The sequence below is a fragment of the Raphanus sativus genome, chromosome 4 (genome assembly GCF_000801105.2).
Source record: "Raphanus sativus cultivar WK10039 chromosome 4, ASM80110v3, whole genome shotgun sequence".
Lineage (NCBI taxonomy): Eukaryota > Viridiplantae > Streptophyta > Magnoliopsida > Brassicales > Brassicaceae > Raphanus > Raphanus sativus.
The window spans coordinates 832329-857348 of record NC_079514.1 but is presented as its reverse complement, the minus strand read 5'-3'; the positions used below and the strand labels follow the sequence as shown (position 1 = coordinate 857348).

General features: G+C 32.8%; 4 protein-coding genes and 2 long non-coding RNA genes across 7 annotated transcripts; 2 read left to right on the top strand and 4 right to left on the bottom strand.

The window, feature by feature from the left end:
• The first annotated feature begins 985 nt into the window (after nt 1-985).
• LOC108848899 (transcription factor BEE 2) lies at nt 986-2345 on the top strand. The gene is made up of 4 exons (XM_018622353.2): nt 986-1373; nt 1478-1663; nt 1737-2027; nt 2113-2345. Exons 1-4 carry the CDS (start codon nt 1134-1136, stop codon nt 2206-2208), a joined length of 813 nt encoding a protein of 270 aa, XP_018477855.1. The 5' UTR covers nt 986-1133; the 3' UTR covers nt 2209-2345.
• LOC108848898 (U-box domain-containing protein 5) lies at nt 2295-4557 on the bottom strand. 2 transcript variants are annotated; one of them, XM_018622352.2, is made up of 4 exons: nt 4356-4557; nt 4176-4249; nt 3784-4077; nt 2295-3703 (listed from the first exon to the last, which is right to left on the bottom strand). In XM_018622352.2, exons 2-4 carry the CDS (start codon nt 4224-4226, stop codon nt 2477-2479), a joined length of 1572 nt encoding a protein of 523 aa, XP_018477854.1. In that variant the 5' UTR covers nt 4227-4249; nt 4356-4557; the 3' UTR covers nt 2295-2476. The 2 variants fall into 2 exon arrangements, with proteins under 2 accessions (XP_018477854.1, XP_056865103.1); XM_057009123.1 differs by lacking the exon at nt 4356-4557 and having other exon boundaries at nt 4176-4343.
• A 4692-nt stretch (nt 4558-9249) lies between these two features.
• On the top strand, nt 9250-10349 carry LOC108852503 (protein RADIALIS-like 3). Its single transcript, XM_018626010.2, has 2 exons — nt 9250-9600; nt 10191-10349. Exon 1 carries the CDS (start codon nt 9350-9352, stop codon nt 9575-9577), a length of 228 nt encoding a protein of 75 aa, XP_018481512.1. The 5' UTR covers nt 9250-9349; the 3' UTR covers nt 9578-9600; nt 10191-10349.
• Nucleotides 10350-14609: 4260 nt separating this feature from the next.
• LOC108851853 (GATA transcription factor 19) lies at nt 14610-15927 on the bottom strand. The gene is made up of 2 exons (XM_018625324.2): nt 15396-15927; nt 14610-15259 (listed from the first exon to the last, which is right to left on the bottom strand). The coding sequence occupies exons 1-2, from the start codon at nt 15699-15701 to the stop codon at nt 14900-14902; spliced, it is 666 nt and encodes a 221-aa protein (XP_018480826.1). The 5' UTR covers nt 15702-15927; the 3' UTR covers nt 14610-14899.
• Nucleotides 15928-20590: 4663 nt separating this feature from the next.
• LOC108852971 (uncharacterized) lies at nt 20591-22608 on the bottom strand. The gene is made up of 4 exons (XR_001949637.2): nt 22350-22608; nt 22090-22178; nt 21059-21101; nt 20591-20846 (listed from the first exon to the last, which is right to left on the bottom strand). It is a non-coding gene; the product is annotated as an uncharacterized LOC108852971 (long non-coding RNA).
• A 100-nt stretch (nt 22609-22708) lies between these two features.
• On the bottom strand, nt 22709-23766 carry LOC130510424 (uncharacterized). Its single transcript, XR_008944069.1, has 5 exons — nt 23596-23766; nt 23268-23485; nt 23085-23165; nt 22891-22987; nt 22709-22790 (listed from the first exon to the last, which is right to left on the bottom strand). It is a non-coding gene; the product is annotated as an uncharacterized LOC130510424 (long non-coding RNA).
• Between the last annotated feature and the right edge of the window lie 1254 nt (nt 23767-25020).

Below are 25020 nucleotides of genomic sequence, written 5' to 3'. Positions count from 1 at the left end.
TTGCAGGTTTGGAGATGGATTCGACAAGAAAGTCATCCACATTGAACTAGCCAACTCCACAGACAAGAATACATGGTGTTGTAACTAACCTTGAACTAACTCCACAGAGAAAGACGCTTATCCAACAACACGTCTATTTCAATGTTCTTAGAGCTTTACATTATGCTATCTCATTCTCACACATAAGCTGTAACCTGACAACATTCAAGATAAACTACAATCTTGTATTGCATTCAAGATAAGGAATCTCCCAATCATCTACGAATGAAAAACTTTCCAAAACAGTACATATTCTCTTGAATGATCTCACCGAGTAAATAGATAATATAAGAGATATGTAATTACAAAAATATAGAAGAGAAAATGAAATGTATAGGGACCAAACACTTTGATATGTCGCTTAACGTCCTATCACTTATCTTCACACCCATTTTCTTCTTTGGATCTCTCTCTCTCTTTTGTTGTCCCTATCACTTTCAAATTTCTATTAAATAAAGTAGTAGAATGTTTTAAAAGTATTCTTAGATGCGCTCTCTCTAAGATATATGCTTATGGTTAACGATCTCCTTAATATATAAAACATAGTAAAAATTGGTGTAACTTATAGATTGATAAATGGTAGTAACTAGTAATAATACGTCACAAGAATCACGTATACATTCACAACAAGACATGAACCACCGCTCATGATTCAAACATTGTTTCTATTCATTTGCAAGTTAAGATTCATAATTCATATTCCCCACATTCTCAACCTTAAGAAACACTCTTTCTTTAAGTAATTTATAAAAAAAACAATCAGGGAAAGACACAGAAGACTAACTTAAGACACCCCTCACCTCATGTTTATAAGGACATGAACACATGGTAGGTTATGTCAATTAGACCCCACAAACTTCTCATCTCACCTTCTTTGTCCCCAACCTCCTCCACTCTTTTGTCACTCTCTCACTAGATTTCGAATCTCATGTGTATGGGTCAATGTTGCTTTCTATTAAAACCTAAGAATAATCATATCAAATGGATTACATTTCTCCCCAGACATACAACTCAAACTCTCTATTCCTCTCTTTAGCTTTAAGCCCCCTAAAGAAAAGATAAGAGCTTTAAGTTTTTTTTTTTACCTTCTCTACATGGACTTGACTGGACTTAAATGGCTGCAACAACAACAACAAATGGTTTCACCTGAGTTTCTTCAGATGCTTGGCTCAGATGGGAGAGAAGAGCTCAGAAGGGTTGAGACTTATTTGGGAAAAAATATTTTTGATACTATTGATGGCTGCATCTCCAGGACAAGTAGCTTCCAAACGGAACCAGTGAAGAACAATGAAGAAAACAGAGCCGTTGCCTTGCTGAACAAGAGAAAATCTGAGGTTTGTATCTCAAGAAAGCATTGATTTTTTCAGTTTAGGTTTTGTTTAAACATTGATTTTGATTGTTTTTCTTTTTCTTTTTCTTAAATCAATTTTGGTTATAGGGCAAGACAGAAACAAGAGAGAAGAAGAAGAAGAAGATCAAAGCAGAGGATGAAACAGAGTCAAGCATGAAAGGAAAATCAAACATGAGCAACACAGAGACATCCTCAGACATTCACAAACAAGATTACATCCATGTGAGAGCTAGAAGAGGTGAAGCCACTGACAGACATAGCTTAGCAGAAAGGGTAACTAATACTACAGAGATCGATTGAAGAGAGATTAATTATAAAGGTTAACCTGATTGTTTTTTTTTGGCAGGCAAGGAGAGAAAAGATAAGCAAGAAGATGAAATGTCTTCAAGACATTGTTCCTGGATGCAACAAAGTTACTGGTAAAGCCGGTATGCTTGATGAGATCATCAACTATGTCCAGTCTCTGCAACAACAAGTCGAGTTCTTGTCCATGAAACTCTCTGTTTTAAATCCACAGCTTGAGTTTCATATCAATGAATTATCCATGATGGCGGATCTAAGGTCTTTTCCATTACACCAGCAAGGATCTCTAGATTACTCAGTCATGAACTCAAACCAAACCACATCTCTCGTCGTTGTACTAATCGTTTGCCTTGCTATTAAGTTCTTGTTTCTTGTCCGTGAAGAAACCTATTAGGTATTGACCTTTTTCTTTCCTGCAGAAAAATGATGCATTTTCAAGCTGGGATATTCACTCACAGTGTCCTTACAACAACTTGCGAACCGATCCTGTTTCAAATTTCTTCAGCCTCAAGTAAAGAAGTTAGGGATAAGGGTCATTGAAAAGTCTGCAAGTTTTATTTCTCTCATCATTCGCTTTGTTATTAGAAATATGAACCAGAAAGACAGAGGAAACCATTTTTAATTATTTAATTTTACAAAATTTTGCAAACTATTGTCCTATCAAATTACAATTACATAACTGGACTCCATTTGGGCTGGTATCAGTATATACAAAACCTAAGTCAACAAAGAGAACCAGACAAGACAAAAAAAAAAAGAGACTTCAGCGGCCTAACACAAAACTTATGCTTTTATCAAACTTTTAAATCTTCTTGAGAATGGGAATCTGAGCCCAAGAAGACCAGACTTCTTCGGTTCCTGATGCTTAACTGGAGTAACAACAACAACCTGTGAAGTAGTTGCACCTTCTGGTGTGGAAGACTCTTCTTCTTCTCTGTTGGAATCTACTTCTTCAAGAGCTCTGAGCAACTCTGATGCACCCACCTTGGCTTCATCAGTTCCATTGTTGGATATCAAGAGAAGAGACGAGTAAATATCAACGCCTTCTCTCACGACAAGTTTGCAATACTCTATCTTCTCCACACAGAGCTGTAAGAGGATGGAGATTGCATTCTCTTTCTCCTCTCCAACATCTGAGTCTAGTAGTTCAGCTACTGAAGCTAAACAACCAGGTGTTTCGGTTATGCAACCCCGTCCTCTCTCCTCGTTGCAGAGATTACTCAGAATGATGATTGAGTGCTTGCTGAACAAGTTTTGTTGCAAGAAAGATGTGAGCTTCTGGATGAAACCGAGAGAAACCATTTCTAGACAAATCTCATTGCTCAAGGAGAGGTTCTTGAGTGTGTTCATAGCTTGTTCCTGGAGATGTTCTGCTCCAGACTCTGCAATCTTCAGAAGGGAAGTTAGAGAGCCTGATGGAAGCTTAGTGTCCACCTCGCTGTGAGTAGAATCTGTGACTTCAGTTCCTGATTCAGAAACGATCGTCTGCATTGGCATGAAGTAACCACCCTTTGACATTTTAGAGTAAGATGGAGAATCAGTGGTGAAGCTGGAGCTGAAATCAGTACAAGAGAAGCAGCTGAGATCAGGGATATTGCACAGAGAGCTTCCAAAACTAGCAACGGAGAAGTCAATGTTATGCTCCTCAGAACACCCGGCTTCTGAAGCACTAGCACACACAGGATCATTCACAGACCCAAGATGTGTGAAAGAGTTATCTCTCCCTATAATTTTCTCATGCTTCTTCAGGAGACAGAGAAGATACTTCAAAACCTGTCTCTTGTCCCCTTCACACTTGACGAAAAGCGAGTTCAGGGATCTTCTCTCAATCACGATGGCCTCAGGAGTTGAAAGCTGGAGCTTTAACGCTGCAAAATGAAAAACTCTGATCTCATCAGAGGAAGATGTGCTCTGTTTCATCAGTTCTCTAACAGCTTTCCCAGCTTCTTCTTCTTCAGATGATTCTAGAGATAGCACAGTTGATCTTAGATCTTGAACTACCTGAGTTATCTGCAAGCAAAAACTCTCATCAGTGATTCTTCATTTTTTTTCCTAAAAGACTCGAAAACATAGTTTTAGTACACAAACACCTTTATAGCCAAAACGGTCGGTACCATGCTTCGGATGTCACTTAAACTCTGCTCTAATAACTTCTTTGCTCTACAACCTCTTGAGAGTATAGCATCTCCTGTTACTGCCATGTAGAGTTTACTGGATTCACTGCAGTACTGAAGAAGCAGCTTAGCTTTCACCAAACCTTTGTTGAGCAAACATAGAGTCTGTATCCCTGAGGAGGATCCAGGTCGAGCATTTTCTATATCAGGAAAGATGCTCATGACCCTATCAACTAAGTTGTTCAATTCTAAGCACATGGAAGAGTGCATCTGGAAGCAGAGCAAGCAAACACCAAACTTATGTTATTACAGTAACAAACACAGTTAAAAGGCATAAAGTTGAACTATAAGAGATGCTTATAACCGACCTTGAAGGAATGAGGCAACTTCTCTATCCTTGGAATGGTATCAATTGCCATCTAACGCAACAAGTTTCGAGATTCTGCAAGTTTGATAAACATATATTTGTAAGACAATTTGTCAAGAAACAGAGCATCAAGTAAACAAACCAAAGCAGAGCAGAGATAAAGGTTAGAGAACTGACTTACCCTAAAATGTCAGCAGATTCTTATCCAAACCCTTGAACAAACCCTAAATTCTCTGGGGGAAAAAGAGTCTTTGAAGGTCACTCGTGTTAAGAAATAAATGTACAAACTTTGGTTGTTGATTGGAGGAAAAAAAAAGATTATATTAGAGAAACAGAGGACTGCGAGTGTTAAAGTAACTCGTTGAGCTCTCACGTCTTAAAGGACGATAATTGGCTGTGACGGAATCTACCTAACCGCGTTATGGTTCTCACTTCTCATAAGGGATGGATTGGTCTGTGTGGACTCGCACCGGTCAAGTCAACTATACACATGCAAACAATTTTTATTTTTAGTAATTTACACAATTTTTTTTTCTCATATCCTTTTTTACTCTAGAGAAAATGGAACTTCTGAGTGAAAAGTCTTTCTTCTTTTGTCTTTTATTTCCGTCTGTGAAAAAATCTATATTGCTTTAAAAGTGTGATAAACGAATGATTTTATTCTAGACGTATGTTGATATATGGTAAAAGTTAAATCGATGGTGTCTATTGTCTAATGGTGCTTTAAGTAAATCTTAGTCAGTTTTGAAGTTTTACCTTACTATTCATGGTTAATATAAATTAACTACCCATCTATAGTTTCATGCATCTGTTTGCACATGTTAATATGGACATTATTTGACAAACTCTTTGCTAACATAAAATTACCTATTCAAATGTCACTAGTAAGTTTTTTTTTTGGTTAATATGTAAATTGTCAGTATGTAGTTAAGGATGCGCTATTTCACTTTAAATTACCTATTCACACTTTTGCGACATTTTCTGGTTTATTATCTTTGATCATACAAATCTTGTCAAGATAGAAAAGTGATTTTTTTTTTTTTTGAAAAGATAGAAAAGTGATATTATCGCCAAGATTGGGTCCTATGCATGTTGTAATCTTGCAACATTATAACCCCAAAAAAAACTACAATGTAAATAACATAGGAGTGTGTGGTGGTTACATCACATGGCATGAGTGATAGATATAACACTTTCTTGTGACCACAACCTTCGCAAACGCTAAATTATCAACATTGTGTAAGACTTATATTTCGTCGCAACCCGTTGACTGGTCCACCTTATATTCTTCCCCAGTAAATGCCTAAACCTAATCTAACTGTTTTTTTCTCATATAAGATATTTTGCTAACCAGACGATTGACATTATTCGCACGTTCCGTTTGTAACGATAATACTCTGCAGCTGAATACGATAATATTGTTAAGGAAATTATTCAAGCATCGGAAGTTCAAAGACTGCTGCTTCGGCTTAATAAGATTTGAGGATTGATGAGTCACAGTGTATAATATGGATACTAGTTGGCAGTACATATCACATTAGTTGAATTTTTTTAGTTTCTTTAGTAAAATTTGAATAAGTATCAATTTCCAATGTGAAGGCATTAAGGTTCCTTATTGGCCAAAGCAAGAGAACAAGAATCTGTTTTCTGATGTAACATGTTTGATGGCCCTGACCTAAACTTTTTAAAAGAAAATGGCTTACGAAAATTCTGAAAATGTATAATATGATTGGCTTCACTTACTCATTGACAAGCAACCACCACTCTCAGCCTCAAAAGAAAGATGCTTAATTGATTGGTTGCGAAACGCCTTACAGAATATATTAACTTAATCTTTTGGATTTTTTCTCCAGTATGATATAATCAAGGTCGATATTAAAACAATCGGAATAATGATTGTTTAGGTAAACATATAAGGTGATGTAAGCCACATTTATATAGTCAAGAATATGCATAATCAGGAACAGGTTAGTGATAAATCATAAATGCATTGGTCGGGAGAAAGACGTTAGGAACCTCAAATAGAAGGTGAAGGTACAGGACAAAACCGGGCTGCTCGTGGGTGCTGACAACACCGCCCTGAAAAGGAGAAAGATAGGCTAATGGGAGTGACAATGAATGCCCTTGACAAGTTAATGATAATTGGGCCTCAGGCCCATTCGTAGTATTAAAGCTCATGAATAATTTAAGCCTGTGTGAAAATTTACGTAGAGAGTATGTACGATCAATTGCAAGCTGACGATAGTAGATATCTTTTGTCCCAACCATTTCTCATTTATTTTGTAACAATAATTATTGTCACTCATCCAGCACGAAATTGATTTTATATAAGAAAGAAAAGTATGAAAAAAAATTAAACGAATGATCATTCCAATTAAGTTATCTATCATTCATCAAATGTTCATTACGAAAATTGTAAATGACTATACCTCCGCTGCAAAACAACTTGATTTCTTATGTACATGTAGATTTTTAGTGTATAGAAAATGACTGGCGGCTTTTATTTTTACTTAACAAAATATATATAAACATATACATGAACTTTCACTTACAATATATATTGCAGCCAAAATAGTCTTCCCCGGACAATTCCATGCAAATTGGAGAATTTTTTAATACATTTTATCCTCAAAACAAAAGTTAAGGTTCTGATGTTTGTGATATGGTAACATCAAAACATATTTGATTGGGGAACATATAGTAATAAAATAATGAAAATTCCATTTGCACTTAATTGTGTGTCTTCATAATCAGTTCATATATAATGGAAACATCATCTTTCTTTTATATTTATCCCAAAAAGAAGTAATAATACAGAGTAGCAACCAAACGTTAATAGAGGTTTTACGATGGATAGCATCTTCCAAACGTCAAATGCAGTCCACTTCAAAGGGATCATGTAAATCAGAATCTAATCAAATAAAGAAGTAAAGATAATTTCTCCCCCTGCCCCTCTAGACTGAGACAACGACAGTATTATTTGTTACATATCAAGTCCGATCATAAGTAAGGGTTTGGATATCAAATCCGATCTTCATGAAACGACTAAAGATGAGCAGAGTTAAAATCCGACATTCACGAAACGATCAAAGAAGATCAAGTTAAGGAACACGATATAATTGTGAGTCGTGATGACGTTTGGCGTACTAGTGACGTTCTAAAGACCTTATAACAGGTTTTACTTTGTTTGACATGGATAAAACATGATTGTGTAGCTCCCATAATAACTAAGATACAAAATATGAACTGCGAACTTTGCACTTTCATCATTTCCTGACGGTGAAGGTCATGATTCAAATCCAATTATTCAGCTCACTGATCTACTGTAAATCAAAAGCGATCTACAATATGAGTGCTTGCTTACCTTAAGCAATGAAGCGTAAAAATGACGGTACGGATCCAAATGGAAGAGTCCAAAATAATATTCCATGAGGACAAGTTGTTGAGTGGGCAAGTGACGTTGAAAGGAGATGAATATCTCCCAAAATAATGTTTTTATCACAAACCTTAGAATAGAGCAACGAGGAGACAAGAAATACAGTCCAACTTCTTCTTTTTGTTATTATAAATTTCTGATAATTATAATATGGATCGGATACAATAAAAATACAGTGAGTGGAGAGGAATAAGAGAAGTTAAACAATTTCCAAAATTCAGATGTCGTCGATAAGATTCATCGACGAGATCTTACCAAGATTTGGAATATCTCCACTTTTATTACCAACCCGATGTTAAAAATACAAACAAGAACACCTGAATATCTTCAAAGAGGTGCTGCTTTTTTTTTCCTCATTAATCTACTCGATCGTGGTTAATGCATAAACTTCGGTTAATAGATTTCCTCAATATATTAACAAAAAAAAGTTGTCCTCAATATATTAAAAGTATAAGTCTGAATAACATAAGCAAAGTTGAAATCTATTGATGAAGAAACTAAAATTGTGTTGATGTGTTTTGTGAAAGTGATCGTTCTATTCTATTTCATAACCATTGCATGGATATCATTTGTTTTTTTTTTTCACCTTTTGGCATAATTTATGTGAACAGATTCTTACAACAAAATAAATTTATTCGATCCTGTATCAATCGTTCATTATATACTGTTTTGTATCTACGTTTTATAAATAATTAAAAAAACAACCAATCTTCATATCTCGTTGCTAGAAAAGAAGGACAAAGGAAAGAATCTAATAAGGTTCGGTTCTTATGGCTTTCAAAGAATGTCTTTGTGGTCAGGGCCCAAAAGAGGAACATTTTTACAGGCCTAATCTCTCATTATTAAGCCTAATCGCTTCTTAATTAGTATTTTAATGCAGTCTGATATCTGGTTTCTCACTGGAGGACTGTAAAATCTAAAGCTAAAAGCTACATGAGAGCACCAAGACATGTATAAAGGGTTTGGTATTAACTAATAAGGCCTGCACGAGTTTGCATCCTCAGCAGATGCTCCTCACTAGCCAATATGTAATAAAGATCACTCAGATGATTACATTACCGAAATTGTTAGAAGAGCCATGGGAACAAGAATGGCAAGAATCCGTAAAAGAAGTGATATGGTGTTATTTTTATGACTATAATGACATATTACTAAACAGCTAGATCACCTAGACCATTGAACGCGTAGAGAACCTATCAATCATACATAAAAAAAACAATTAAAATGGATGGAAATCAAAAGAAAGCATCAAACATAATCTAACATTCTCATGTGTTTTATATAAGCATCGGATACTACGATATAATGATGATAAGACTCTAGATCACATCAAAAGCCTTAAAGAGGTAAGAGCAGGTCTCAAAGCATGGTTACTGCCTTAGTATTTACTGTACGGATCGTAGTAAGTAAACAAAGAAAGGAAGTCTCTAAATTTTTTTTTCTATTGCATGGGCAAGCAATCTCCGGTTCCATTGGATTGTTTCACCATTGTGTACTTTCTCTACTACTTTACGTGGTTGCTAAAAGAAATAGTCACTCTTTAGGTATATATTCGTCCAACTGGCTTAACCCCACACCATGCTCTTTCTTGTTATATATAAGGAGCTTCTCATCCTCTCAAGTAACCAAAACAACTCAATACATACATCTTCATTCGTTTACTCCCTCCAAAGAAACCAAATTTTCATTTTCCGAACACTTTCGATTTTGTACCCTCAGCATACACACTTATTCGTTAAATGGCTTCTTCTAACACTTCTTGGACACGTCAGGAGAACAAACTATTTGAAAGGGCTTTGGCGATATATGACCAGGACACACCCGACCGTTGGCATAACGTTGCTAGAGCAGTTGGTGGGAAATCAGCTGAAGAAGTAAGGCGACATTACGAGCTACTGATTAGGGATGTCAAAGATATTGATTCAGGGCGTTATCCGCTTCCTACCTACCGTTCAAATGGAAACTGAAATTACTTAAGCTACTCAAAAAGGTGCACATCATATCATAACTATTACTATGCATAAGAAAGCATTATCATTTCAAAGAGTAGGCATGCAATCTCTAGTTTTTACGTGTGTATCTTGTTTCACTGCCTACCTAGATCTGCTAATTCACACCAATCATGCAAGAAAGTGAAAAAAAATCTCTTAATAATCTACTAGTAAACACCATGTATTGTTTGTTTGTTTGATTCCCATTTCTGTAAAGAGTCCCAACTTCTAACGGTGGGGCCAAAAAGAAAATCTAGTAACAGAGAAATACAAAAGCTAGTTTTGTCAAGTTCTTGGAACTGATCATTAGGCCATTATCTCCATGCCTGTTACTCTTATATTCATAAGAATCCATTCTTGAACAGCCTTTCGTCCAGCTTTTTATTTGTCCTTTAGCAGCAAAAATATAATAATCAAAGTCCCACATGATGATAACATGTTCCATGTCTCTACCTTTGCAAAAACCTCCATTGCCTAAGTTTTTTTTTTGCATTGCCTAAGTTATGTAACAAGAATATCAAGATGCGTCGTTAGTTTAGTATTTACCTCTTTTCGTCTTTTAACTTATAATTTCATATGTATCTTGCAGGTTCCTCTGAAACCAACATGGCTCCAAAACCAGAAACAAAATAGAGCATCTTTGTTTTTTGAACCACCAAAATAGAGCATCTAAATAAAGATATATCAATGTATTTACTTACTTTGTGTAATATATACGAATATGTAAGAATTTTATACTTTCATGCTAGCATAAATGCATAAATCAATCAATGCAAGTTTTATATGAACCAGAAAAAAAAGATCGAACTAGTTCACCTTGAATTCTATTCATACAATCATACTTAATGAAAAAAAATTCTTTATCACACAAATCGCAAGTTTAACTTTAATTTGCACTCATGTCGTTCTGACACGTAGCTTGATGATACTTGACATGGATAACAAGAAAATTTACTTAATGGTGATATTTTTGAAGAGAAGATGCTTTTTTAGACGGATTAATCTATATTGCATCGTTTGGTTCTCGTCTCGACATGGCATATTATTTGAATATGGACTTATAAAGAATACCTTCATTATAATATTCTGGTTTATAGCAAAGAAATGGAGAAACTCTTATTTCACCTGGCGATAGTTTTGGCTTAGTATACAACACAGAGTTGACAATTGACATAAACAACTTCTATAAAAAAGGAGCGATAAAAAGTAACAAAAGCTGATAGACTTATACTATAGGTTTTATACCCCAAAACGTCAAAGATTAGAGGTCCACCATTGAGCTATACAACTTTGTAAATTTGATTCGTCTCGAGTATTATTCGATTGTACCAAAACAAAAAATGTAACTAATATTTTAGAGCACATGCCTTGTATATTCTACCTACGTCGCAACATTATATTGTGACCTATATGAACCATGACGGAGAATTGGAATGATTTATTTCACTCATTAAATATAATTTACAAGTTAAATTCGTTTAAGAGAATTAAAAGGTACAAGTAATATATTGCCTGAAAAGAGTGATACTCATCTGCAAGATTTTAGTTTTACAGGGCATGTTTTGTATATATATATTCCCGGCACAGAATTGCATGCGACCCATACAAACATAATGTAAACCTAAATCACTGTTAAGTTGTTGATCCATCCCTTTTCATGTAATCAAATTTTTTGAGCTGGAATACAAACTAATATCTGAAAACTTTAAAATTTCTAATTAAGTTTGCTATCAGAAACGTCTACGCTGACTAATGAAAATTTGTACTCCCTCCGTTCCCTTTTCTAGAGTTTTCACGTTTATTAAGAATTTAATAAATATTTATATTTTTGTTTACTATTTATTTTTTATATCTTTTTAACAACTATCCACCAATTAAATTTAATCAATTCAAATATTTACAATTAATATTTTTCAAAAATATACAAAAATATGTTAAAAATATAGAAAATCTGTTTTTGTGTAATAAGAATAAAATCTAGAAAATTTTATTTTCAGGAATGGAGGAGAAAGTAGTTTGTTGAGATTTAAACCATGACCTAGACAAAGATAATTAAATGTAGCCATTGGACTTACATTCATTGGTGCATCATTCATATTCACGGCGCAACAACAAATAAAATACATAAGATAGCAATGAGAGAATCAATAAAAAGGATTTATTGGTTAGGTTTCATTTATGTATAGTACAATGAAGTGGATTATATTTTGTCTTGAAATATTATAAAATACTAGAATATAATGGGCGAATATAATTAGTATTGTTAAACTTACAAATTCGCAGGTACGTACGTTCGAATAATTCGTCTGTCCACTAGCTGAAATGGTGTGTGTTTTAATATTATATCGAGGATATTCAACTAAATTCAGTATTTGGTAGTTTTATATAAATTTTAATTATATGAATGTGGATTGTGGAATATCTTCTTTTTTTTTTGTGGAATATCTTCTTTTATTTAAGAACAGTTTTTGAAGAACAATTATATCTTACGTAAGTTCTCCTTTTTAACCATACTAAACAAACGAATCCTACAAATATTTTTTTCATGCCTGAGAGAACAAAATCCCGTTGCCATATGCAATCCTAAAGAGGCTAGATTTTTTTTTTTTGGGACAAACCTAAAGAGGCTAGATAAAAATTAGTCCCTACTCTGTGTTTTAACAATATATAATGATGTATAGTATGGTTTATAAACTTTATATTGTTGTTGTCTCTACATATTTAAAACTCTTTTCCATTTATATTATTTTACAAAGAGGCATACGAGAAATGGGTCATTTGACTTACCGAATAAAGGTTCAAATTTAAGTTAATTTGATAATTAGTCATATCAAAGTATTCATGTAACTAGTCTTATGTCATTAGCCGCTTACTTATTGGTTAGTTAGTTTAAGAGTAGACGTAAGTATAATTGCTAGGTTCGATATTTTTATTAAGACATAAAAACAAATTGATAGAAGAAAACAATTTGACATGCCTGGAAAAACAATTTATATGAATTTTTGATGGTAGAAAATAATATGTAAGAAATTAAATAAATTCATGGCCCCAAAATATCCAAACACAAAGAAAAACATAAGACACAATGAAATATAAACAAACAAAGCGAAACATATTAAAAAAATCTACATAATACAAGAAAAATCCTTACAATAACCATATTTAAATAATAAAATAAGGATAAATACAATTTTCAAATCAACAAGTTCTGGTCCTCTAGCTTCGGATTCTAGCTCTGCTTGAAGTTCTAATTTCACATATTAACCGTCCATATCGTATTTTGGGATGTTAACTCCATTAGTATAGTATCCGAATGATGGTTAATAGTTTGGCGGAATCATGTTGGACTTATAATTGAATGCATTCAAATCCTGCATTATTTTTTGATCAAAACGACCAAGATCATCATAATCAACATTGTGATAAAAGTAAATATCTGAAGTAATATTACCAAAACTTTCTCCTAAATAACCTTGGGAAACATCCATTTGAGAATTTTGGAAGATCTCACCTACTAATTTATTTATTTTTATATATCAGGAAGAACATTAATCAGATGGTTGGTTTGATCTTGGTCGAAGTCTTTCACATTCTTTTCATACAAATTCTCTTTTTGTTATCTGGTTACTCTATAGTATCCAGTGTTTTCTCCATTTTCTCTCATCTTCCTAGTTTGCCAGCACCTATAAAGAGTTTCATTTTGCGTTAGATGAATGTAACCAACCAATTATTCTGCACTAAATAAGAACATGACATATTTATCAGTTTTCATACTAGTTAATCGGAGAGAACGAGACATGCTTAGATATATTAAAATTTTATAATAATTCACAATGTTAACTATTTATACAAGATCATACCAGTTTAGCTTTATTTGATATACACGGAAAAAGTTGGAATCATTTAGAATTCAAAGCCAACTAACAATAATTATGTATATTACAGTATACCAATATTTTCTACTCATGTACAAGTAGTTTGTATCAGTATAATACATATTAAATTTTTATTTTTAAATGCACAATGAATAAGTGAGTTTTGGCAAATTGACCTCAAACAGGAACACGAAATTTGTTTAGGTATAGCTCATTTTTCTCTCACACATAAATCAAACTCACTTATTAATTATGAAATATTGTCACTTCGTTGATTTTTTTGTTTGTTCAAGGTATCTAACACAAACTTGAACTATAAAATCATATATGCTTATAAAACTCTCATGTTGCCTGATTATTTGCTTAAGTGTATATATTTCTCTTGTAATACACTCTCACAATTGTATATATATGTTTAAATCTCAGCAACTGATTTATCTACTAAGCCCAACACAAGTTCTTGTTTGTGATGAGACTTCTGACCAGGTGTGATTATAACATAGATTTAGTTTTTGTAGTTTTGCTATCCGCTTACTTATGTGTTAAGCTATTGGTGGTACAAAGAAGTTTGGATGACTCTTTGTTATGATGACTACTGTTTTGACTACTTGCCACAATTTTGACAATTGATATGATCAAATTTTCAAGACGATTTGGGCTTTAATAGGATAAACATTCATCTTGTCAATCCTTAAGATGGCTTTCTCCATCTTGATCTTTTTTGCTTTTTATTTGTGAATTTAGTATTAATTGTTTTAGTTTGGAAAATATGTCAAATACTTGTAAAATGCATTCAGAAAATATTACAATGAATGACTGACTTTGTACAAGTTCTAAATTTCACTAATGTCTGAAATCTTAATGTTGGCAGTAGAGTATCCACTAGAGCTAGTGCTACGAGACCCATTTGGCTGTTGTATTGATCGTCGATAGTGTTCAAAGAATCAGACAAAACCTATGATTTTCTAAATTTACTCGTAAATATACACGATTTTATAATTTCTAGTGGAATCCTATGTTTCAATAATTGTTTGCTGGGAATATAAGAAAAATAGTACAAGCCAGTACTTAAAGATATGAATCAGAAACGAAGTTTACAGTATATTAAGCGAAAGAGATTTGATCTTGAATCATGGTCAGAGTAGGGCATCCAATACTAAAAAGGTTATAAAGTACAAGTATCACTCGTACATTTACCCGAGAGAACATTCGTATTGAAAATAACACCCAAGTACCTTCATCCGAAATTTAAATTTAGAAAACTTACATAAATACCAAAAATAACATTTAATAGATGTAAAATAAAGAGTAAAATTAAATTACTTTGGCCAAGGCTAATGGTTTCTTTTTGTTGTTGTTGCTAGAAGTAAGGTATACAAGGCTAAGACATTTAATGGGGAAAATCTATGTGATCAATCATTCATCACATCGTAAAATCGTGGACAAGGCTGGCCCGGTCGGCTACGTTAAGCCTCCAAGACAAGAACGGATCGGTCGTGACATCATGATTATCGTCTCTGACATCATCAGCGAAAGAATATTCGTTATTCGCCGGCGAGTAATAAGGAACCCTATGCGTATTTTGATGTTGGTGGTGAATCCAAGGCGACGATGAATCATAATGATTATTGTTGTTATTATTATAGTAATAATTTGCACCTCCGTAATGATCAGTAGCCGGAACACCAGCAGCCGTTGATCCTCCGCCGGAAGTTGAGTTTCTGGCGGTCGACGCACGTCTCTCTTCCTTCTTGAATCGGATTCCACAAGCATTGCACAATGACTGGCCAAATTAAAAATAATAAAGTTATTATGGATATTTTTTTTGTCAACAAGTTATTATGGATATAGAATTAAAAAATTGACCATACCATATGGTTTTATATAAATATTGATGTAATTGGTGCATATTATAATACCTTGGGACCTCTTGGACCGTTTCTCCAAAGAGGAGTAGAAGTGGTGTCACAGTTAGCGCAACGGCGAGCCAATAGGTTATTTCCGCCGCCACCACCACCTTTCTTGCCACCGTGCAAGAAGTCCCATGAGCCTAAGGAGTTGGACATATTGTCAGAAGTGTGAGAAGAGAATCTACGGTCATCTTCGTCGTTATAGAGGCGAGTTGAAGGAGTTCCAAGAGAGAGAGTGCAGTCAACAGAAGCATAAGGCGAGGAGTGATGGACAACTTCGTTTTCTGAGGAGAAGAACATTGAGAAACCCATCATTATCCGTAGGTATATAGCTGTATAAACCCTAGAAGGAACTCGTGTTTTGAGAGAGAAAAAGAGATGTGTGTGTGTGTGTTTTTGGTGGTTATGAGGAAACGGTGAAAGATTAGTCAGCTAGAAAACAAAGGAATACACGTTGCTGTGTGAAGTGGAGATAAGCGAGAGTATTTATAGAGCTTTGGTATAACTCGACAATAGAGCAAACCTTGGTCCCGGTGTTATATATGTAACGTATAACTGAATCCATATTGTTCTTTTTCTTTCTTTTTCTGTTTGTTCTTTAGATTTAGATGTGTTTGATTCTTTTTTTCTTTCTAAAAAGATGTTACAAATGAGTATTTTATATATGTGTTGGGCCTTTGGTTCAGTTCTAAGCAGTGTTTTGAAAACCGGATCAGACCGGCCGGTCGAACCGGTCCGACTGTGACTCGCTGAAGAAGCCGAGTCCGGTTCGGTTTAAAACCCAGATTTGATAAAAATCAGTAAAACCAGCTGAAACCCGGTAAAATCGGTGACCCGGTTTAATGTTAAAACCCAGTTCTTAAAAATTAACATATAATTAAGTGTTTTTAATTATTACTAGCTAAAATTTAATATTTTATAATTAGTGTTCAACTATCACTATTTAATTGGTTTTTTATTTTTCTAAGAAAAATGCGAAAAATATATTTTTGACTTTCATATACTATTTTTATTTTACCATATTCTTAAAATTTGAAATGTTAGTTGTAAAAATAAATAAATATGTTTGTTTTAGCTGTAAATCATTTGTTTTTTTTAATTCTTAGTTTACATAGTAATCAGATTTATGACTGTTGTTTATTTTGAGTTAATAAAAAAAGAATAGAGAAAATATTATATGTAGAAGTAAAGTTTATATAGTATAAATATATAATTATATACATTTTTATATAAATAAAAAAACCCGGTTCAACCAGTTGAACCGATCTAACCAGTTAACCAGTAACTTCACCGAATCTGTGTCCGGTCCGGTTTTCAAAACATTGGTTCTAAGAGAGATCTTTTGTTGAAGTTACGTTATTGCGGACTGTCCGGTTGGTGATATAAGTAATACCTCAATAATTTTATACATAGAACTAACTTAAGTAGAAATGAAGTCATGTATACAAATAGAACTTTTATTAGTATCTAATGTAGCAAATACATTAAGGAGGATGTATTCAATTTAACATTTGATGTGATTTGATTTTTAATGGAGTTTTAGATGATTTTAATAAGTTGCAGAGATTTAAGTGATTTTTGTTAAACTACTCTAGAATATCACCTAAAATAATGGGATTTGAATTTTAGTTTTTTTTAACTAAGAAACTCCATCCAAACACCCTAAAATCACCTCAAAACTTTAAAACTCCACAACTTAAAATATTTTCAATAACAGTGGATTTCAAAGTACTTTACGAAATGTCAAGTTCAATAACAGTGGATTTTAAATGAGTTTTTAAAATTCATGTTTGAATAACAGTGAATTTATCATTTTAATACAAATCACCTGAAATTCTCGGTTGAATACACCCCTAAGTTATTTTGATTATATCTTTTAAATAATTCCGCATTCATTTTCTTTCATATATACTTCTGTTAAATCAGTAAGTAGATTATAATAAGTGCAGAGCGAAGATAATTGGTTTTGAACAAAAACTTAAGGTTAAAGAACCATTATATTTGTAACATTGTAAATAGGTATATATTTCACCTTAAACAATACTTTCTGCACGGACGAGATGTTGTTAACACTGCTAAGAAAACTACAGTGTTATAATGAATTAAAGAAGATATTTTAATTTAATTATTAAAATGGTAAAGTAGGAAATAATAATGACAAGTTCAATCTGCAGTTAAAGAGAGAATGTAGTCAAAAGAGGACCACGTGACTGGGGGATGTCACGGTCTTCTAAGGATCTGGTCTCTCTCTCTCTCTCTCCGATCACGATCATCGATCTATCTCCAAAGTCGAATATCTCAGTCCCCTTCTTCCACACGTCATCGCTTGCTTCACCAAGTCGACGTGTAGTACTCTCATATTTGCAGTGTCTTTTTATACATGTCCGTCCTTATGGCGATAACGTTCACCGCACTAGGTTGTGTTAAAGTATAACACACCATTTTTAATTTAGTCTTAGATGAAATGTCTAGAAACTGAAATAAAATTGGAACTCAGAGTATGGGTCAACTTTTTTATTACCACTTCCACAAGAGTATTGGAAAATATTTCAACTCTTATTGAAGTCTTACTCAAAAAGAGTATATATTTATATACCAATCGATTTTAAAACTGAACATTCACGCGTACTTTAATCGTTGCAAACTTTATATACATTTGAACATTATCATTGTCACGATTGTGGCCAATGCATGAGAGATATTAATGGTCAAGATTGGTGCTTTTAAGGAGTCAGGGAATAGAACTAGCCAATATTGTTCAGGTTAGAAGTGAAATATAAAGGGCTAAAGGTAAAGGTGGCCCAGTTGAGATACTTTGCAATGATTTAAAAGCAACAACATTGTGTTCTTTCTTTAGCCTGGCGAGAGATAGATTCTATTGATTAGTCAAAGAAGCAAACTCCAACTCAAATTTAAAATATAAAATAAAAAGGGTACAAAGAGAATGAACCCATCAAATGAGTGCAGTCTGTAGCTCTACAAAAAATGTTTTTTTTTTTAATTTTCTTTATCATTTATCTTCATTTCTTTTATTTGGATCAGGTCTATGTTGTTTTTGCCCATAGTTTTACACGACGTAAAACAGTTGAGTTTGATCTAAGCGGGAAACAGTTTGATCAAAAGGGTATATAGACTTATAATGGAAGAACAAAAATCAGATCATGAAGTAAGTTTTTGAACTGTTACTGTGGGGTATATAACAACGGTTAATTCTGACCTGAAAATTACAATTTTAAAAATTTGGATTTACAATTCATAATATAATTAAGCTACGTATTATATTTGTGATGATAATCTTTTTTGACACATTCCCTCAAAAACGTTTTTTGCCGAACTTTAATAATGTTTGGACGTAGTATGTCGATTTTGGATTATTGATGAGAAATATCCCACATCGGAAATATAAGAAATATTCTACTACTATATAAAGGGTTAGGACCAATCCACTAATTGCCAATTGGTTTTAAGTGTGAAGCCTATAATTAACCCGAATCTAACATGGTATCAGAGCGATAAGATCCTTTGACCTAATTTACTACAACTACTACTACACCGATGTTTCCCACATTGTCCACGTTTCAGACCTAGATGTCTGAGCGTGAGGGAGGGTATTGATGAAAAATATCCCACATCGGAAATATAAGAAATAATCTACTACTATATAAAAGGTTAGGGACAATCCACTAATTGCCAATTGGTTTTAAGTGTGAAACCCATAATTAACCCGAATCTAACATGGTATCAGAGCGACAAGATCCTTTGACCTAATTTACTACAACTACTACTATACCGATGTTGGGCCCTCTGTGGATGTTATTCCCACATTATCCACGCTTCAGACCTAGATGTCTGAGCGTGAGGGAGGGTATTGATGAGAAATATCCATCGGAAATATAAGAAATATTCTACTACTATATAAAGGGTTAGGACCAATCCACTAATTGCCAATTGGTTTTAAGTTGGAAGCCCATAATTAACCCGAATCTAACATGGATCATTTTACTACAACATATTAAGTTTATATATATATATATATATATATATATATATCTCGATCTTTTTCAAATTAACAGTCAACATTTTCATTGCCTACCAAAAAAATCAACATTTTTTTCTTTTCAAAGAAGAAAAATCAACATATAAAAATTTCAAAGAAGATGTTTCAAAAAAAAAATATTCAAAGAAGAAGATTCAATGTATAAACTTAATTATTATGCTTAGTGTGATATCTAAGATATTAGATACATACACATCTTATTTACCACCATGTGGAACTTTTAACATAAATGTGGTGTCATCAACTAGTCTTTTTAAATTCGCCCATCAACCAAGTATGTAGTACGTAAACAAAAAAAAATAAGTTTTAATCAAGCGTTCGTAGCTTGGTGGTAAAGGAAGTACAGCTGTACTGCCTGCCGAGCGCTGGATCCTTCTCGGGGGATAGTTGGAAATATAGCTGCCCAGATACCAGAGTTATCAAAAAAAAAAAATTTTAAGATTAAAAACATCTTGTTGGAGGACGTGTGCCGCCAAACATGAACGGACAAAAATACGTGTAACTGGAGAGAGTATGATGAATATAAAGATTTAAACAACACCAAGAGACCCAGAGAGGAGGGAACAAAGAGAATCAGATCGGTCTTGAGATTGATGTTTTCTTGGTTCAATTGAGACGACCACACCGCTTTCCCAAAATATGCTTCTCTCTCTCTCACACTTTGACAATTTGGTTCTTGGAACACCAAACCTAACGATTACCCCAAGACACACTAAGTGTTCCACTTTGTAATTTCACATTTCCTTGTCATGTTTCTTCACTCACGTGACTTCTTATCTTATTCTAATCTACACCCTCCATTTGCATGTATTTTATAAGTAGCGAACTGAAGTACATCACTTGGTATATATAAAATCATGGTGCAATGTAATTGTTGTGCATGCATGCCAAAACTAGAGTAATTTAATAACAAGATACACGGCATATACCTACGGTTTTCTTTCTTTTTCTATCACTATTGTATTTTTATGGTGTTTGACGACCAATTGTCTTTTATATAACTTAAGTCATTCATATTACTAATTTAATATGATCTCCAAAAAAACTACTAGTAATTTACCTCATATAGTTCTTTGTAGCCGACCAAAAAATGCATCTATGTAATAAAACAATAACCATCTATCCTATTAAAAGTGAAGTACAAATGAGAATTTACCCTGACTTTACTTTATTATTTACAACTGAATGCCACTGGTTTTAATCACAGAACTTTTCTTATTTGTCCATTTGTATTACACGACATAAGACCAGCCCATCACGTTTTTTTCATACTAATTATCAATGGGCTACATTATCTTAATGTAAATTTACTAAGAGTTGGGCCTATTTACCATTTATCTAACCAGCTTTAACCAGATGACCATAACATGTGAGGAAGGTCGGGTTTAGTCATAAACTGTTCTCTACAAAACAAAATTTGAAACATTATAAAAATTCTTTTCTAAAAGTCAAAATATGTCAATATTTGGCTTATACTACATATGCCAATCTTTTGGTTATTATATCTAAGATATTACAATCAAAAACCAGTTGGTTTATCAAATTCAATTTAGAGTTGCGATAAACCGGTTTTCTTATTAATTAATTACAATATTACTCAGATAAGAAAACTAACCTTTCAAATATTTGATTAAGATTTATGAAGATCTTCCTTGCACCTGTCAATCCCAAATAAATTGGATATTTAAACAATATATCGGATAATACCAATTTAAATTAAACAAATCAACTAACTACTATAAGAGTCAATACATATCTTTAATACTTAACATAATAATCCCCTAAATTTAAGGTATCACATCTATAATAGATATCAACATACTTGCTAATCACGATAATATAGGATCATTTATTACAATTAAATTTTCGAAATCATTCATTTAAACCTTCCTAATAACGTGATCAAAATTGTAACCACAAAAATCTTTAAAAATATTCGAATATTTAATATATTCCTTATCTTCGACAACTTGCTCATCAAGTTTTATATTAATTAATTTATATTTACCTATCACCTATCTATCTATATATATCATTCATTCTACGATCAATAGCAACATTCATTCTGCGATCTAAAACAATCCCTATCCGAGGTTGGTATTTTTCTACCAAGACCTGTGTTTTCACATGGACAACTCTTCGTGGCTGTTTCTAGGGTCACTTCAAAAAAAAGATTGAAAATTCTAACTGTCCACAAAGATGGTAAACCTCAAAAAAAAAACTACAAATGTTGTCTTCAAAGAAGTTTTTGCTAACCTAGAATAGTTTTTGTGACTAGGTATTTTTTTTTCCTAAGTTGGTATTCTTTACATAGCTTTTGTCATTTAAATATGCGTAGATAAGTCATCTGTTTACTTCTTTTCAAATGCAGGTTGGAAAGCTTTACAAACAAGACATGCTTATGGAGTATTTCCCGAATCACAATCAAAACTAAGCACACTATCTTCTAATTTTCGATATTTTCAGATCATTCTACAAACAATTTTTATTGTTTTTCGGTACTTCTTATTTTCCGTTGTTTTTCAGAACAATAAACACTCCATCATAAAAGAAAACACTTCACAATATCATCTCCTAACTATCAGTTTCGGTTCCATGCCTAAATGGAACCTGTTTCTATTGAACCTATTACTAAAATGGACTTACTTGCTTACGTATTAAGCAGGGTTGTGTCTGTCTCCCATGTCTTGACTGAAGTAAACAAGCTTCGTACTCTAAAGATCCCACTGCACAAACTACACAGCAATTGTAAACATTAATATATTAACTCATTATTTAATTATATGTTATCGTCAAAATCAAATAAAGCTTGGACAACAATCTTATTGTCATTCTATAACGAAATCAAAACATTTAATAAACAAAGGCATCTGAATACGTCAGATTAGCAACATAAAATTACTTACGTATTGACTTGATGTTGTGTCCTGTCTCCCATGTCTTGACTGAATAAAAAAAAAGCTTTGTCCTCTAAAGAGGACACTGCACAAACTACACAGCAATTGTAAACATCTTAATATATTTACTCACTACATTTCAGTTACACAGAGTAACTCATTGTTAAGACAACGAAAGATATAAACACTTAGGGACTTATCTTCAAACTGCAAGGTTTTGGTTGGACTTTGCATCATTTTCATCCTTATTCGTACGTGTACTTTTTCTGTGTAGCAAAACTATAAGACATTAATTAACAGTTTATTATATACAAATATTGAGATCAAAATCTATATTAATGTACGACAAGACAGAGATTTCCGAATGGGCTTATCTTTTATATACACATCAGAAGTTGATCTTCATAGAAGCATGAAACACCAGATCTTTGTATTCCATGTTTTTGTTGCCTGAAAAAGAAATAAATGATAAGAATAGTAACAAAACAAACATTAGATTATAAGAATAAGCAAATTTGAACTGACTCAATCATTTCAATAATATTTTTACCATTTTATTTATATGTAGAAGGCAACACAGTCTTTTAATTGCTTCAGCTCTTTTTCAGATACATAAAAACCACTTCAGCGTCATATGCAAAGATATCCTAAAAATTAAATTTTAGTTCTCGATATTCTCTTTACAAGGTTTCAGATTAATATCAAAACATGGAATAAAAGAAAAAATGAGTATAGATTATTAACCTTTTTGTTGTCTAATTAGTTTCAGATCTCTTTGCGCGGATAACCTCGATTTCCTCAAGTCATCATTCAATAAGAACTAATCTGCTTCAAATTTCAGAAACTCACCATCTCAATTGCGAAGGAAATATTCAATTTATAGAATTAAGAAACGGCCCCTGTTTCCAGCCCCTGTTTCCACCGTACCTGTTCAATCTTAATCATATCGTTGATATATGTTGGTTGTGGACAAAACGGATGAGCCAAAGAAGCGATTGAGTATTTCCGCAAGATGATTGATTCTGGAGTTTCTCTCTGCTTGTCGACATTCTGGGCTGCTTGAAGAAGCAAGATCCCAAAACAAATCGATAAAATCTGTGTATGGTCTTGAACCGTGACAATATCTGGCCGATCGAGGCTTACATCTGCATTTACAGAAGAAAATTGACTTCAAAAACTTGAAGAACCTGACCGATCGACAGAAAAAAAAACTGTGGTTGTAATTGAAAACTTGAATTAGGGTTACAGATATTACCTTCCATAAACTATTTCGATCGAACTGTAAAAGAATTCCTCTAATTTTCTTGAGCAGATCTAACTTTGATATTGTCAAACATCATTTGTGATTGTACATCGAAGAAGAAAGAGAGAGGTTTTCTCTCGCCGAGAATCATATGAAACAAAACACTGGGTTTTTTTGTGTCTTTATCATCGGTAAAGACAATATTTTTGTTACAGTTCCCGGAAAAAACGGTTACACAAGTGGACTTTTCCAATATGGGCCTTCAAATCTTAGTTTTATGGACAATTACCTATTAACATGATACAAACCAAGTCCAAATCTATTTTAATATTAATTAAATTATTAAAAAAACAAATTAAAATATATTACATACCTGTTTTAATATGTTAAATATTTCATATAAACTGAAATCATAGACGTGTATTTTCTATAAACATGTATAGATAATTTTCCATTTTCAAATATGGAATTTTTAGTCATAGTTATTTATTTATTTGTATTTTATATCTATAAAACTATTTTTTTATTGTATAGAACTTTCTAATTACATATATATGTTGAGTTTGTTTACCTTTTTTATCTTCTTCATGAAATACATGGTTTAACATGAAAAATATTATAAAAGATAAAAATATAATACAATTAAATAGAAGAAAGACATCATTTACGATTAAAAAATAAACAAAACCCGAAATTTTTTAGAGACACTATCTTTATTCGAAAATTCATTACATCTTCTAATTTCATACACTACCACAAACAAACTATATGGTTAACAAAATATACACTTTTAATATGACTATAAATATAAAATATTTAATATAACAATTACATAACCTAAAATCTTAATATTATAATATCATAAATTTTCAGATCAAAAACATACATCCGCGCGGGCGCGCGGGTCAAAATCTAGTAATTATCTTTAAAATCTAAACGGACTCATTAATAAATATATCCAACATACTCGACAGTGAGGCAATCTTTTGAACCGTAGAAAGAACTTGCACACCAGACCCGCGTTACAATTCTTCAGCAAATTATCATAGACCAAAAATGCTTAATAACCTTTTTTCTTATTTTAACTATTTAGTGATTTAAAAAATATGTATAAGTTCAATACAAAGGTTAGTGGCGTTAGTAATTTTGGTGTTACATGTTATTTTTTATTTTGGAAAACAAACACTATTTTGTTACTCAAATTTGAGATGATCTTGGTTACTTATGTTATCTAGTTTATGTTTTATATTGGCAAATTGTATAATACTCGTCAGAATAATTAACATGGCACAATCACTAAAATTCGTAGATTAATCATGCATATACTTCTGAATCAATATAATCCAATTTAAATTTATTTTGATAGATTAATTAATGGTACAAAAGTTTTGATCAAATGAAAAAACTTTGGGGGTAATATGTTCTTAACCCTTTAAT